Source organism: Aulonocara stuartgranti (assembly GCF_965226115.1).
Source record: "Aulonocara stuartgranti genome assembly, chromosome: 17".
Lineage (NCBI taxonomy): Eukaryota > Metazoa > Chordata > Actinopteri > Cichliformes > Cichlidae > Aulonocara > Aulonocara stuartgranti.
In genome coordinates this window covers 23,428,367-23,445,523 of record NC_138953.1, presented here as the reverse complement: position 1 = coordinate 23,445,523, position 17,157 = coordinate 23,428,367, and the positions used below count along the sequence as shown (strand labels likewise).

The following is a 17,157-nucleotide window of genomic DNA, read 5'->3' as shown; positions in this document are numbered from 1 at the left end:
AAAATGATGTAAAAAATAAAAGATTTGTAGGGGGCAGTTGGATTTTTTTAGATTAAAAATGGCAGGCGTGCACAAATATTATTCACATCATTATCAGTGTCATGTGTGACAGACTGCTTCTGAGGTCATCGATGAGTGTTTAAAGGTTGTACTTAGTGGAGAGCAATCTCTGCTCTTTGGCTGATAAATGCTGTGCACGTGTGCACACTTTAGCTAAGTGTTAAAACTGCTTGTACACATTGTTATCATTCCAGGGGGGAGTTTCACTCATTGCTAAAGTGCTGTTACCACAGCGGCTGAGGACCAAATATCCAAATATTCAAAGTGTTTTGGGAATTTCACCAGAGGGCCCACATTAGGAGAATCAAACTAGAGGGTGGGGGAACCGGATTTTAAGAGAATTTGAGAGCAAGTGGGGAAAGTGAAGTTAGAGGAGAAAGCTTCGCTTCTCTATCTCTTAAGACATAGCAGGACATGATAACAAAATGATGCGTTAGTCAGATAGAAGATTCCTGCAGATGAAAGTTCAGGTCTTCATTCAACCTTTCGCACTGGTTATCGGTTGATAATTGGACACGTGTTGGTTATTAGTGACAGTAAAGCGACCGGGACAGATAATCGGGATCCACATCAAACTATTGAGTCATTCAGTTGGTGCTGATACACAGACACGTTTACTTTATTAGGCTGTCATCAGCAAAAGTACACACAGCTGAGTCCAGGGCAAGGTACACACACAAACACACTCAGTCAGTCAGCTGGACACACACTAGAGGAGGGGGACGGTGGGGCCTGTGTGGTTTTAGTGTGATTTATAGTTTGTAGGCATCTGGTTTGGGCTTTAAGGGGAGGAGGGGACATCATCAAACTTTCCTCGAGCTTTAGGATCTGCTCATTAAGGGTTAAAACAGATGCACATCGTACTTTACAGAAGAATTACAGACAGGGAAGCACATTCCTCTCCTCCCTCTGTTAAATTAGCTGCTAACCGGTGATCAACACAGATGTCGAGGCTTACCGCTCGCTGTTCTGCCTGGCAACTGGCTAGTGTGCAGTGGACTGGATATTTCTTAAATCCCACTGGTTTTATTTTATTTTCTAACATTTAGATGTAGGGTTGCTGTGGCTCATTTTCAGTTGGTCTTGGAGTCATGTATCAGCCATTACTGGTACTCAGTATTAAATTAATAAGATATATTCCTCATTGTGATGAAGATGCTGGGATTATCGTTTTATGCTTGATTTAAACTTTCTTACGTTTCTAAAAAGCCAAACTGCTTTGCTGTTTAGCTTTCTTTGTGCTATGTTAGCTCTCATGCTAGCAGTTGCTACTGATGCTAGCAGTTGCTACTGAGGTGTAAAGTAGTAACTCAAACCAAAAGCACATAACTGAGCCAAATTTCATATGAGTGAATGCCTATTTAGTACATATTTAGTACATCAGGGAAAAATGTGCTTTTCCCTGATGGTTGGGAAATGGTTGCTGACAAAGATAGAGCTGGGTCAAAAACTTCCTTGTGATTGTTTTAGTCACCAACAAGCTACAATCTCCTGTAGTTTGCACTGAAGACGCCGATTTCTGTAAACACTCGCCAGCTATTTGCCAAATCTTGAAAAAGTGCAACTCAAGATGCAGAATCTCTGCCTTCAAAGTAAAAGTTGCGCCCTTTGAAAGATTCTGGTTGCAGCGGTAAGGCACAACTTTTATTTTGAAGGTGAACTTTTCTCAGTTTCATTCTGCAAGCAGTTGGTGACTGTTTTCAGACAAGTTGCCATCCTCCAAGCAAACTACTAGCAAAGCAATATCAGCAAATTCTACCAACATGTTGCCAAAGAGGAGTACACATTTTCCCTTAGCAACAGGTGGTTGCCAGAGGGTTCGCTGACTGGTCACTAGCCATATGTGAAGTAAACAGCTGTAAAGATATCAGTGTTATGGTCTGTCTCCACAGTGCTGTCTGCGTGCCACTTCTGGTGTAAAGTGAAGAAAGTCTTTAGCCTGTTGGCATTAATCTAACACAGTCACAGTCAATTTGAAACAGCTCAAACTCCAAAGTGTTTATCTAGCTCGTGTGTCCCAGTTTGGTGCTTTGTCTTCACCCCGTTTCCTTTGATGTGATCCTGATATATGAAAAATATTGTGCGGCTGCTGGCTGTGTTGTCTCTCTCTTTGGATGACAGGGAATTTCTGCGGACGGCACTGATGTCTCATCACAGCTCGAGACATTATCTGTCTTCATTTCCGCCTCCACTGACAGATTTCATCGCGACTTCAATTAAAAGATTGCGATCTGCGCCGTCAGCTGAGTCCTCTGCTTGTTTCTGCGTGTTACATTAGAAACATTATTATAAAAAATATGAGGGCAGCCTCTTTATTATCACCCCTGCTCCCTCAGATGAGTCAGTAACCTGCTGATTCTTGCTCTAGTTCTAGTGTAATCTCCCAATTTTCCCATTTTGGCTTCAGCTCTCGTGGTTGTTTCCCAGCTGGAGAGCGTCGGGTTACAGCCAGCCCTAAATTACACCTCTCTGTTGGGATGCAGGGGACAAAGAGGTTTCTGTTGTGCGTGATGAGCTACACCCGGCCAGTGACCTATGCTGCAGCCCAGTCTCACACACAACCATGACCACAAACTCCCACAGCAGAAATGACAGGGAGCTCATAAAGCCTCACTGTGTGCCTTTGGTGTGGTTCTGTTTTCAAGCAGGCGGAGTTGGACCTCTCCCATTTCCTGTTCTCCAGAAAGAGGAGGATATATTTGTTTCTGAGCCTCTATGTTTTTTTATTGATATTTTTTAAACTAAACTTAAGGCAATAAAAGCTGATTATTTATTTATTTATTTTATTTAGTTTGTTTCAGTGTCATTGTGATATTGGGGTGGTATCAGAGGTCCCATAAACCAGACCTTCTCTTGTAAACATGGATTTGCTCCGTATGTAATTACTCCTCCTCCCTGAAAGCTAAAAAAACACACCCACTGTTTTTTTAGGTTTTGTTTTTTTCGGTCCTTATTGTGATTTTAATGCTTTGTCACCCCCCTGTCTCACACAAACACACACACTTTTTTGTAGGAAGCAATATGCTGACATTATGCTAAAATAAACGCAGTCACATGGCTTAAGCTACTATGTTAGATGTGATTATGTTTAAGGTAATGAACCTCGTATCGTCAAAATTCTTAGTATGATAATCCTAAAATCTATACAAATCTAAAATTTGTGTAAAAGTACAAAAATACAGTTTAATTTCTATGTTTTAGGAATCTTGGTTCAGCAGATATAGCCTCACTACAGTTGCTGTGCATCTGCAAGCCACTTTTCAACCCACCTTCAACCCCAGATCTTTCTTTTCATGTTTTTCTGACTCTATCAAAGTCATGTATGTTGTCAGCGATGCCTGCTTTTACACTCTGACTCTCGCTGCTTGCTCGTGGTATACAAGGACAGGGAGGTCCCAGAACAAAGTCATACCGCCAAATATAAATCGCTGTAAATAGAAATGAGGATAGTCTTTGAACTGTAGCGTTATCATTATTATTTATATTTAAAATGACCATTATTACTGTAATTAACACCCAGATCTGTCAGTGTTTTATGTGTTTACTTGTTTAAAATGGTTTAAAGTAATAAGATGCCTCTTGGTAATGCTGCTGCTGCCAGGAGATGCTGGAATGAGGGTAAAGCTGTAAATGTTTGTCTACAGTGCGCACAGTTGTTCATGTTCTCTCTCTCTCTCTCTCTCTCTCTCTCTCTCTCTCACACACACACACACACACACACACACACACACACACACACACACACACAGTAATATATGTTGATATAATGGGTTGTTTCCACTTATATGCGCTGTTCTGGAGGTTAAAATAGAACCCACGGGTGTATAAATGTGTAAATATTTGTCTTCCCTCTTGAATAGATTCACGGTGTGCTGTCGCTGTTTGCATTGCACACACACACACACGCACACACACGCACACACACACGCACACACACAGTGAAATGACCTCTGTATGCTGCCCTATAAGGGCCGTCCTCAAGCCTCTGTGTTTGTGCATGTGGGAGAAAATGCTAGAAGTTAAGCTCTCTCTTTCTCAGACTGTAATCGAAGCCGCATGCTTGGCATTTGGTCGTCCACCTTCCTCCTCTTTCCTCGTTTCCTGCATCTTGATTTCACTCTCTCTTTATCCCTCTTCTCATTCATGTATACATCTTTTTTTGTTGTCTGTTTTGTTGTTTTATAACAGTTTGTCCAAACTATCGGTGTCGTAATAGGTTGTTTTCCTCGTCTTGCTCTTCACGTGTCTCTAATTTAAATGGTTTTCTTCTCTCACACTGGCCAAGTCCCATGTAGCTGAAACTGCAATTGGAAACCTGCTTCTTATTTTGTGTCCCAGCAGAACTTGAAGTTGCATCACAAATGTTTTTGAAGCAGCGAGTTCAAGCGAGGACAGGGCTGGAAAAATGTAGCTTTGAGTTTGAAATGTATGCGATCCCTGAGGGTAACTGTACATCATTTCTGTTTCTTAAAAGAATGATACAATGATATATAAGAGCGATAAAACATCTCAAATAGAAAGTGTAGCAGACAGTAACACCACAAGGAGATAAACATGTACGGAAGTTCATCAGTGACAAAACTGCAGGGGATTTAGGATTTAAAAGTAAGAAAAAGACGTGTTTGTCAAAATAAATCACATGTTTGTACATGCCTGTGTACTCCTAGTGCCAATTCCAGAAAAGAAAAGAGAAACAAGCGTTACCCACGGGAGGCAACACAAGAGGAAAAGAGTTACCCACCTACTCGGGTACTTATGTTTTTTGCCAGTTTCCCCCCCAAACTGAATATGACGAGTTAATAAATCAATCTAAAAAGGACGAAAAACTGCACACATGATAAAAGTAATGGCCTATATTTTTTCATAATCTTTGTAATCTTAATTTCCTCTTAGCAATTTTTATGCATTGAATAAGTGTTTTGCTAACATATATAAATCAGGCCTGCCTGCTTTCATAGCCCGGCTCGATAACTGTGACAGGGGATGGGAGACCTTAAAAAACACAAGATTATTTCCAGATTAAACTGCTTTAAATAGCTTTTATTTATGAGTGAGTGAGTAAGGGTAGAGCGTGGATGAATATCACTGTAAGTGTGCTGCAGAACTGAGGGGAGGAGGGAGCTTTTCCAGCCGAGCTCAGTGCGGAACAAAACAGAGGCACCAAGGGTAGACTATATTCAAACAGACTTACAGTAACTTTATTACCAGTTACTTTATTTTATATTGAATGAAAGTAATGCAGTTTTATCTTATTTCACAATTTAGTTTGGCTGAAACGATAACTGCCTCCATGCCGGCGACTGCTGTAGCAGGACGAATGATGTTTTCTGAATCCTGGCACCGACTCAGAAATGAACGACATTATAACGTTCTGCAAATGTTCTGCAAAAACACTTTAACTACATGGTATAATAACTTCAGAACAGAACATTGTGATTCTATTTCACTTTTGAATCGGTGATATCCACCTTTTAAAGTTTGTGGCTTCTTGGCATCGACGTCCATATTTGAACCCGTGTACACTTCCATTTCTGTTAAATTGCTTCAATTATCCCTTCATACATGTACATGTAGTGTTTCTGGACAGACCGGATATAAACTGGTTGGTGGTTTTTCTAGAAACATTATACAACATTTGTTGTATAATAGCGACTGCAAAGTGAGGACTTCATGGTTTTATCTACTGTTTATTGCTTTAAACTGAGTATGTTTGGGTTTATCTGATAGGATAAGACATCAATGTTCTGTTTTCCTTTGTCTTGGGGACCAAAACTGTTGAACTTGGAGGTCTAGTCTGCATGTTTTCTGCATGCTGAGAGGAGCAGAGGAAGGCCTAATCTCCAGCATACTTTGCTTTGGCTGCCTTTTGTTTATTAAAGTCATAACAGCCAATCACAGGGGGGAGATCTACACATGCTCACCTGCCTAAGAGATAAGGAATGTGATGATGGGGGATCAAAGGCTGGGAGGAAGAGGGCTTGTCTGCAAACTTCTGTATGTGTTTGGTAAATGTGTCACCACACTGAGAATCAAACACACACTGAAAGAGAAGCTGTGATTAGTGGGGGAGAGGTTTGAGTATTTGATTGGCTGCTTTAGTCTTCTCTGAGGGAGAGCTGAGGGAAACCTCAAGGCAAGGTGCCAATAAAGAGTTTAATAGTCTGTAATTACAGACTGACGGTCGTAGGCTCCCGACGATGTGGCTTTATGTAATTATCTGTCTGATTCCTCCTGCATGTCTGTGACAGGAGTTCAAATTAAACATCCTCTGAAAATTCATAGTGCTTTATTTCTCCTCCCTGCAGCACTTCTCCGAGCTGCTGGACGACCTCTCCCAGGATGCTTTGCTGGGTCAGCTGCTCAGCGACCCCTTCCTCTCCGGGGGGAGAGACTCGGTGGAGTCCATGGAGGAAGACGACGACGCCGACCTGTCCCCGTCTTCCCCTCTTCCGCCCCACATCACCGCTGAGCACAGCTACTCGCTGTGCGGTGACAGCCGACCCCAGTCACCCCTGTCACACCTGACCGGAGAGCACGGCAGCGAAGCAGGTGAGATGCCAACACAAAGATTGTGACTTTAAAGGACAACCAATCAAAAGCACCGGGGTGCTTGTCCTCAAGCTCACAGTGATTATTAATCACAGCTGTTGGTTTTAAAGACTTTTTATTTTTTGATACAAATCCTATCGCTGGGATTAAAAGTGTAGTTAAAATGAACTTCACTGGGAGAAAGTGGAGTCTCGCTGGTCTGGCCCACTTAAATTCAAAATATGTGGCTCGTGATGTAAAATCCCTGCTTTGATTCTCACGTCATCACACTGAGAATCAGACCAGAATCAGAAGAAGAAAGAATAAAAGACAGAAAACAGTCAAACAGCATCTTACCACTAAATCTGCTTTATCAAGGCTTTTATAGCTTTTATTGTGAAAGGACTTTAAACAAAAGTTAAAACTCAAAAGTTAAGATTGCTAATGAAGCATTAATGCTCTATAAACCAGTATTTGTTACCCGTTACCGTAATATTTATGGAGCTGCTCTGCTACTGTTGTTGGTAAGTGTTGGTATTATTGTGTGCAGTGGTAGATAAACCTTAATCTAATCTAATCTCATTGGTAAAGAGCACTAACAGGAGCACGCTTTGCCTCCTCTGCAGCTGAGTCCGATGGCGATTCAGCCGAGTGGCCTATGGAGCAGGAGGAAGCCATTGAGAGCCTCCTGTGTGAGACTCCCTCCCTGCTCCCCACGCTCTCCCTCTCTCTGGCCACCAGTGAGGGGTCCCAAACGTCCGAGGGTTCGGCCCTGGCCCCTGCTGCCACCTCGGTTCAGGTCACAGTGAACCAGAGCAAAGTCATCAAGGTGAGAAACGATGGTTAAATCAGATATTTGTGCTCTTTTCTTCTTCTTTTTAATGTTTGTAACATTTTAACACCTCCTGTTTGTCTTTTCCTCTGTTTGAAGATAAAGGAGGAGAAAATCAGCCCTAAAATTAAACTGGAGCCTCATGAAGTGGACCAGTTCCTCAATCTCTCACCAAAAGGTCAGTTCTTTCCTCTCCTCTCTTTCCACTTGCTGCACTTCTGTAATGGTGTGCTACGAGGACCCCTGCTGGTGATTTGTTTAAATACCTCACAGCTGAGTTTGAAAACCCCTGAGCATCAAAAATGGTTTCTAAATTTAAATTTTTATAATTTTTCTCTGTTTTCTCTGAGACTGAATGAATAGCTAACAATCCAGCCGCTGTGTTTTAGGTCTGGAGTCTCTACAGATGCCTCCCACTCCCCCGAGTTCCCACAGCAGTGACTCAGAGGGCAGCCAAAGCCCCGTTCACGCCCTGCCTGGCCTCTCCTGCCCCACATCCCCCACCAGCCCCCCTCCATCCCAGGCTGGCCTGAAGGTGTCACCACGAGGTGCTTCGTCCTCCCTCTCCAACTCGCCTCTGCTCACCGCTCCTCATGTAAGATTAAAGGAAATTTTAAAAGCCCATCAAACCTCAAAGAGAGCAGAATAGCAGAGTAACGTGTTTCCAGCTGATGTAATTAAAATAACTGGGTTTTTTTGCATAATTTTCCTGCTGTTTTTGCTCTGCAATCCATGAATATTACTGGACTTTCCACCTTTTCCACTCCTTTCACATCCCTTCTACAACCTAATGTATATGTGCAGACTATCGTGCCAAAAAAGAAGTTATAGTGTAAAATTCACAAGCATTTTTTAGACACCCTCCCTCTTTACAAAGTTGTAAACAATGTTTACGTTTATTTGTTGTTTCCTGTAGAAACTGCAGGGTTCTGGGCCGCTGATCCTGACCGAGGAAGAGCGCCGCACGCTGGTGGCCGAAGGTTACCCTGTTCCCAACAAACTCCCGCTCACCAAAGCTGAGGAGAAGGCACTTAAGAAGATCCGCAGGAAGATCAAGAACAAGGTGCCGATGTAGAGCACAGTTCGTATTTTGGATGATCTGAGCAAGCATCCGTGATCATCCGTAAAGAGTCTAAAAGACTAGGAATATGTTTACTGCAAGTTAGAACAAAATAGTTAACAAAAACAAGAAAATATTTGTCATGTCAGGCGAATTTCTGATTTTTCTACTTTTTCTGATTCTGTTTCCTTCACCATCTCTCAGATTTCAGCTCAAGAGAGTCGCAGGAAGAAGAAGGAGTACATGGATGCTCTGGAGAAGAAGTAAGTCCTTCTTTTTTCCTCTTTCATGTGAAAAACAATGTCAGGATCACTACAAATAGCAAACAGCTATTAATGCTGCATAAACTTTAGTGTCCCCTTTTAGAAAAAATGCTAGGTCATCTAAAGTATCCACATTCAAACATCATCAGGGTGAATCTCGGCATTACCGAGGTGTGCAGAGTGAAAGCAGCTGTTCTTAAACTACAAATAAATCACGCTAGAGTCAGAACAGGGAGAAAGTGGTGCTGATGAATGAACGGCGTTCAGTCACTGACCCTGCAGTACTGCTGTCTGACCACAGGGTGGAGACCTGCTCCAACGAAAACAGCGAGCTGCGCAGGAAAGTGGAGACTCTGGAGTGTACAAACAAGTAAGAGCAGCACACACGGACTCACAGTCTTAACCTCGTATAGGATTGATTTAATGCACAGTAACGGACCCATTTTAGATCCTTAACTTCTGAAACTACATAAAAATATAAAATTACCACATAGAAGTTAATTATTTCCTGCAAGATGCTTTTAAATTGCCCCTATTGGTCAAACATCAAATTCTCCCTCCTCTTTTGGCCTAAGGTAGGTAAGTAAACTGTCTTCACGAAGCACTTCCAGCAGTTCCAACGAGGAATTTTTCTGAATTAGAGAACGCGAGCACAAAAACAAAAGGATAACTGAGGTGGTAGTCCAGTTATTTGGGCTCTTTACAGATTCAGCCTCTGTCAGTGGCGACACAGATGAGTGAGCGACAGAGGCGATGACAAGTGTGTCATAAAGACTCTGGGATGGTGACAATCAAAACACCAGGAAAGTCATGAGGGAGGACGGGTTCACACCTAAAAATGTCCCTCCCTGGGCGCATGCTGGATTTAACACATCCTTGGGGATTTGGCTTTTTTTCCCTCTCCCTCTGTCTTTGTGAATCTCTAAAGGCATCTGTTTTTATATCACGCAGTGCAGCTGAGAAAAGCACGGAGAATGAGTGGGGAAACACTGACTCGCTTTTATTATTTGCAAATAGAGCTGAATCAAAAGCTCCCCGTGGATGTGTTCAGCTGCAATTTTGCATCCATGCATAATCATGAGGCTATTTTAATGTGAAATGCTCACCCTGCATCAGATAGACAGCGCTGTTTGCTCTCGTTATGCATGGATGAACCGTGCGTGCACCCACTGAGTGCACTGTGTTAAGTATAGCTGCCTGGAACACAGCTGTTCTGGGGCTTGTTTTGCACTCAGTGGTTAAAGTGGGCTTTGCTGTCAGTGTCAAAAACTTAATGAACCAGTTGCATGCGTGGTGTGTGTGTGTTTTTTATTCTGGGACACCTGGACAGCCAGCTTATGTTGTCGTTAAGCTCAGTTCCTTATTTAATGAAGCAAACGAGAAAGAAAAATTTCAGAAAAATGTTTGACTTGTGCAAAAATAAACAGCAGATTCTTCACTAAAGTGCAAATTCTGGATTTTACAATAAGGATGCTGATGTAATTTACTGCGATATCATTCACATTAACATGCAGAATGTGTGGGCGCACAATTCAATGAGTTTGCATAACTTTTATAGACTGTATATAAAAGATGGAAGCCACCATGAAGTCACCCAGTGGGTTTGTACTCTGTATTTTGAAGCTTGCCACCTTGTTGTTTTCAGTGCCATTAAGGCAATTCTTTCAAAAAAGCTCAAACAACACAAACAAAGAAGAGTGGTACAGTTAAGCAACTCCGATTAGCAAATATGAGGCCCGGTACACAACTACAGCTCCCCCTATCTGTCAATCACAGCAGCCAATATCTGGATAAATAATATTTATAAAATAAAAACACCACCATGCACTTATGGTGGGGGTAATGAATGGGGATGGGGGTGGGGGAGGGAGACTATCAATCGAACCCCAAATTGTAAAACATGCTTATTACTACTGTAAAATGGACATTTTAACATGTAAGTCTATGGGATCTGACTCACTTTGGAAGTCGGCCTCAAGTGGCCAGATGAGGAACTGCAGCTTTCTGATGCTTCCACAGTGGCTTCATTTTTCAGTCCTGGAGATGGCAGTACAGAAGAGTCTGCAAACCTGTTCAGATTACAACAATGTTTTTTTGTTTTTCTAAACAAAACAGAACAAATCAGCACACACATAACAACTAACAATGTCTTTGCATGTTAAAAAATTAATAAAGAAACAAAAGTTTAAAAAAAATATGGAGAAAGGTTGTTCAATGAATAGACATTGTGTGTCTGAAATGATAAGCTGATCCTTTCTCCCCTGAGAAATTAAATTTTAAGCTTTATTTTAAAAATATCTCATGGATCGTGTCATGTCAGTGCGTTCTAAGCTGTTTGCTTTCATTTCACACTTACATTCAGTTACACTTACACTGAGTGTAGAGACAGAAACAGCTGACAAAAAACATCAAGGTAGGAAATTTAAAAATAATCATAGAAAACCAACAGATTTAAAGGATCGAGGTTAACTGGGTTAGCCGTGTCAGGTATTATGTTGTGTGTTTTTAGCTCTATTGTTGGTTTCTGGTCACGAGTTCTAGCTTAGACACATTGTGTAGTTGTTTTTTTTGTTTTTTTTGTATAGCTAACCCTCTTAGCACTTTGTAAAGAGAGGCTTTAGAAACTGGGCTCATACTTTGGTGTCCCGTGGTGCGAACGCCGTTTCCAGCACTTTGACAAAACTGAGAAAATGTTCGAGGCAGTCTTCAGTGTTGACACACAGATCACAGACCCACAAACAACTCTAAGCCAGGAGTCGGTGTGTTTTGTGGTCACCGAGTTCAAAAATGAGTCGGAAGAAATGTAAAGTGAGGCAGGTGTTTTATTGTGCTAAGCTGTAATGGTTTGCACTGTCTTTACGCGATACATTAAATGCAGATTGTCTATATGGTGAAAAAAGCATGCACGATGCACTCAGGTGTGTGTGTGTAACCTCTGTGTGTGTGTGTGTGTTTCTCCACAGGTCTCTCCTGCAGCAGCTGCAGTCTCTCAAGGCAGCCGTGGCAGGAAAAGTTTCCAAGTCCTGCAGGATGGTTGGCACCCAGACATCATCATGCTTAATGGTACGTGTGTGTGTGTGTGTGTGTGTGTGTGTGTGTGTGTGTGTGTGTGTGTGTGTGTGTATTAACAGAGATTGTGCTGATGAAACATTGATTAAAATATTGAATTAGAAACATCTGCTCCCATCGTTCATTAGCAGCGTAGCATTATGTGTGATTCATAATTTATTTGCCTCTCCCTCCCCTCTCTCCACCCTTCTTCTTCTTCTTCTCTTTGTGTTTGTCTCTCTGTAGGTGGTTGTGTTGTGTTTCGCGCTGTTTTCGGGGAGTTTTTATCCCAGCAGCTTTACGCCACGCTCCACCATCACTGAAACGGGCCTCGCTTCCAAACAGCTGGATGTCAAAGAGTCCTACACAGCTACAGGTAGTCACACTCACCAACCCGCACTCTATACACATGTTTAATACACCTTACTCAGCGTAGTTACAGCGTGATTTAGCCTAATCACATGCCTAACGTAAATGCAAAAATATAGTATTGTTGGGACGGTTAAATATTAATGTAAATATGAGAGGAAAGTATGAATATATTGTACTTGACATAGTCGGGTTTTCTGCATGAAAACAAAATAAAACTGAACAAAACAGCAAAATATGAACACAAATAAATACCCCAGATGTTTTTCAAAGATGTTTGCTAAACAGCTTTTTGCTGGCAGGGCAGATAGATGACCTCAGATGAACTTTAGAAAAGTTGATGGCATTTTGTGTTCCTGACTTTTTCCTGCTTCCATCAAAAACATACAATTGTACATTTGTCCAACGGCTCTCAGAGGCAGAGTATCACCATGGTTACGCTGATACTTTGATTACACAGAAATGTTTGCATTTTCCGTATGAAGCCGTATATTCATGCGTGTGGAGCTGAGACGAGTGTGGACACACACCCACAGTTCGAGTCACCTTTCCTGGTCATTTCAGCTTAAGTGACCTGCCCTGCTGTTTCCATTGTAATGAATCATTAGTTCCCAGCTATTAAACTTTGGTGGTCCATTATAACATTGCTGCTAATCAGATGCCTCCTACAGCTACAGAGACTGATTAGTGGCGTTGACCTTTCACTGCATCCTCTCTGCTTCCTCCCACATGCACGCACTTTTTCTTTTGTAAGAGAAACCAGATATAATTTTCTTAACAATCAATTTCAGTTTCCTCTCCCATCCTGCCCACATGCACACACACTCACACACACAAACCCACAGGCTGCACAGTCTTTTCACCAGGCAGACAATAACATGTGGTGCTACACAGTTATAAAGTGTGTGTGGGCTGGTGTGTGAGTGAGTGTGGAACTAAAAATGATTTTCCTGACACCACACAGTCATACTTTCTCCTCACAAAAATTAGGCACTAATAAGCACTTATCCCCAACTTTTAGTTAAGTCGAGGAGTCTGTTATCGACTTTCGAAGACGAACAGCCGCACCTCCTCGGCCTGGGTGGTGAATATCCCGACCAATGGGAGGACACGCCAGCCGTCGTGATGGCAGCGTGGCGCCGCTCAGAGCAGCAGAAACTCGGGGTTGAGCCCACCAGGATGGAAACACACCCACCTTTCAGGAATAAAAGCAACGACACACAGACGTCAAAAAACCTGCTCCTTCACCTGCACAGGTAAACACACAGCACGATGAGGAGTACTCGGATGATGATGATGATGATGATGATGGTACTGGGAGTAAACAGAATACCTGAACTCGATCAAAAGAAAGAGTTCACCCACTTTAACTTTCTCGATAAGATTAAAACCTCACTTTTCTCACAGATTTACCATAGATACAATTTTAATTATGATGCTCGTGAAAACGCAGATAACCATGACCTGTAATAACTAACACTACCTCCTCTGAGCACACTGGGAGTCTTGTTTTAATCACAAATCTTACTCCTCTGCATTTAACCCATTCACCCAGTGAAGCAGTGGGCAGCCATAGCGCCCGAGGAGCAGTGTGTAGGGACGGTACCTTGCTCAGGGGTACCTCAGGGTAGCCGATCAGTGGAGTCGAAGCCCGACCTTCCGATCATGGGGCAACCACTCTACCTACTGAGCTATCCCTGCCCTAAGCACATTGAGTTTAGGTAGAATGAAAGTGCTATATAAGTTAAAATTAACATCAGCCTCTATATCCAGGCAGGTTAGCACAGCCAAACATCGATCCGCCCACCATTATTCAACAGTCTGACATAAAGCCAGGTCATTAGTCCTCAGCTGCTAACCCAGTTTTGGTTCATTAAATATATTTAGGTTGGGTTTTGGTTATTGTAGTTTTGTTTACTAATCTTAGTTTAGTGGAGAAGTCTGAATCCAGCGGCGCGGTTGTGTTGTGTGGCCTTCGTCTCCGCGCTGTTTATAACCCAGTCAGACACCTCAGGTCATCAGGTGCAGATCTTTTCAGTGTTCGTAGAATCAGACCCAAGTGTGCTGAGGGGGCCTTCAGTGACTGTGGTCCTGTTCTTTGGAACAAGCTGCCTGCTGACCTGAGATCAATCATCTGTGCTGACATTCAAAAACAGACTCGGAGCCTTTCTGCTCACAAAGACCTACACTGTATGTTTGGATGGTTAAGCGTTTGCTGAGGTGCAGCAGAGTTTTGGCGTCTTATATGTTGGCTTCCTTTGAGCCTGACACAGAGAAGACTTTATTGTAGTGAACTGAATCTCATCCAGTTGTTCTGTGTCTCTCAGGTCTCTGGAGCAGAGGACGAACGAGAGCAGAAGTAAAGTGATAGAGCTGGAGAGAACAGTCAACGAGACTTCCTGAGATTTAAATTCACACCAAAAAAAACCCCAATCCTTCCTCCTTTACTCCCCACGATGACCTTTGACCCCTCTCTGGAGCATGGTTCAGTGTCCTGGAGCAAACCTCATATAGAAGCTTCCACTGCTGATATTTTAAGGTCATTCTTTTTAATGCCATCTCTGCTTAATCAGATACACTGTAATGGTAGGAATAAAAAAAGAGTAGAGGGGCACTGGTTGCCTTAATTTCTGAACTAAAGTTGCACTGAATAGTTTTTCACGAGTCAACTTACCAGTTGTAGTTGTTTTAATTGATCCGGCTCGAGACACTGTGTTTAAAAATCACACTTAGAGAATTTCAAAGAGAGTGTGGCATTTATTCGAGGGGTAATTATATTAAAATATGACATGTGAGGCTTTTTACAGGACACTGATGAGAACCGTTTATATTTATAGACGCTTTTGTTGATGTTTTTTTTTTCAAAATTTATTGCTCTTTATTGCTATTAAATGTTTTTATTTCATTCCAGTAATGCGTACAGCCCATTTTTATACTTGTTTGTGTTCATACTGTGTTTTGTCTTTTTATTTTTATTGTACTCTTTTTATATATTCTTTTTTTTTTTTCTTTTCAAGGGCCTAGCTTGGGGTTCCTGCACTCGTGTAACATTTTTGACTGGGTTAAAACAATATATTCAATCTACACTCACATTCTTTCTATTTCCTCAAGGAAATACTGACTGAAATGTTCAAACCCAACCTGAAGTGGGTTATTCTCGTTCATATTTGGCACGTGGGGACCCCGTTAGCTGGTCTTCGGTTCTTTTTGTACGACAGTCACCGTGTGCCAGTCAGAAGCTGATATTTGAGACGTGGTTTCCTGCAAAATTATTTTATTTTTGTTCCTTTATAGGTCACGTTTGCCCATTTGACCTCAAAATGCAAAGAGCTAACTGAGATGATTGATACCACTGTCATACCTGCATGATTAATATTGAGCTTGAGCTAAGCTAACTGCTTCTTATTTACTGTTTAGACACTGCTGGCCTCATTCTGGCGCTGAGCATTGTCTAGTGAGGTTTTAGCATACTTCGAAAAGTTTAGCTCATCTGAAAGTGGCTATGAATGGTATCGATCTCATCAGACTCTTGGTGTAAAATCAGATTGGAATAGAAAAAAACAACAGCATGTGATTGGACATTTAAGTTGAAACCACGGATTCAGTTTCTGTATCATGTTTTTTTGTTTTTATCTTAAATCCTGCAACACTTTTGCCTTGCACACTTTAGCTGTCAGCTCCAGGAGTCTTTTACAGCTATTTTACAGCATTTGCCAAAAATATTTCTTTCGAGAAATGGGGAAAAAAAAGTTTATATTTTTGTAAATATGAGTTGTTAATAAATGAGAACGTCTAAATGTGTCTGGGATCTGTAGTTTGTGAACCAATCCATTATTCATTCTGACTCTATTTTGGGCTCTGTGCTGTTGATAAATTATGAACGTAAGACGTCTTAGCCGCAGGCTTTGTCCTGACTTTCTGTTTAGCTTAATTCCAGATCACAGTGACTTTAAAGTGTCTTAACTGTCCACCTCAAGTGTGTTACACATAGGTTTTAAATGTCTGAGCTTTGCTGCCGTCAGCTGTATGATACCAATCAGTAACAGAAGCTTTTTAAATTAAAGTTAACCCCAGAACCCGTGGTAATTTACAGCTCAGGATTAAAAACAACAGTTTTTGACCAAATCTACAGACTGTAAAGCCAAAATATGCATTTGAAGCTTTGTCAATATCAAGAAATGGATTTGTCAGCTTTCAATGACGCTCTTTACACATTTCTCACTGCCAGAACAGAAAGATCATCAGAGACTCGAGATGAGCACACTGCCCTTTTGTTACGCCAGAAAACTTTTTTCCAAATAAAATTGAATTTCCTCGCTGCTTCTGTGTAAAACCAGCCTTTCTGTCTTTATGCTTTCAAACAAATAAAGTATTTTCCTTAGTAAAAGCATAATATTCACGAGTTTGTGTGTTCATTTGTTCGTTCTTTTTCAGTCTCTCATGTCGACGGTGTCATTCCTTTAAGTCAAGAGTCATTGTGTTTTACCTCTCTTGCAGAAAGTGTGCTGTGATAAGTGTTTGCATGGTATAAATATTCTGTACCACCTCAACCAGTTTGATCACAGCCGTATTACCGAATCTAGAACCAGACTAACGTATTGGTTGACTGATGCTGATGCTAATTCTGGGCTATTGCCAGTAACTTACTCAGTATTTACTGTATGCTGTACAATATTTACTGATTTAATGAAGTTGACTTATAAAACACAAAGTAATGAATGGATGTGGTAATTAAGAAAAGGTATCATCACTTATTTAGCTCCATAGTGAGTTGCACAAAGATACAGTTTTAGTAAGTTTTTTCTGTCCACCACCAGGAATTTTCAATTAAATAATCAAGATTTGAATAAAGTGCAGACATTCCGTTTTAATTCAATCTGAACCAAATATTTTACATTCATTGTTTAGGAATGACAATTATTTTTATACACAGTCATATCAAACGCTGAAAAATAATTGAACAGTTGACTGTCAAGCAGTTTAATGACCAGGTGAGG

General features: G+C 41.5%; 1 protein-coding gene across 1 annotated transcript in view; it reads left to right on the top strand.

The window, feature by feature from the left end:
• Positions 1-16,553, top strand: part of creb3l2 (cAMP responsive element binding protein 3-like 2) — a 35,670-nt gene extending 19,117 nt beyond the window's left edge. Inside the window, exons 2-12 of the mRNA XM_082510612.1 lie at positions 6,366-6,609; positions 7,215-7,417; positions 7,520-7,598; positions 7,810-8,015; positions 8,337-8,483; positions 8,685-8,743; positions 9,045-9,113; positions 11,707-11,806; positions 12,038-12,167; positions 13,182-13,416; positions 14,488-16,553. Coding sequence (XP_082366738.1) covers positions 6,366-6,609; positions 7,215-7,417; positions 7,520-7,598; positions 7,810-8,015; positions 8,337-8,483; positions 8,685-8,743; positions 9,045-9,113; positions 11,707-11,806; positions 12,038-12,167; positions 13,182-13,416; positions 14,488-14,563 — 1,548 coding nt within the window. The 3' untranslated portion in view covers positions 14,564-16,553. The remainder of the gene's footprint in view (positions 1-6,365; positions 6,610-7,214; positions 7,418-7,519; positions 7,599-7,809; positions 8,016-8,336; positions 8,484-8,684; positions 8,744-9,044; positions 9,114-11,706; positions 11,807-12,037; positions 12,168-13,181; positions 13,417-14,487) is intronic.
• The last annotated feature ends 604 nt before the right edge of the window (positions 16,554-17,157 follow it).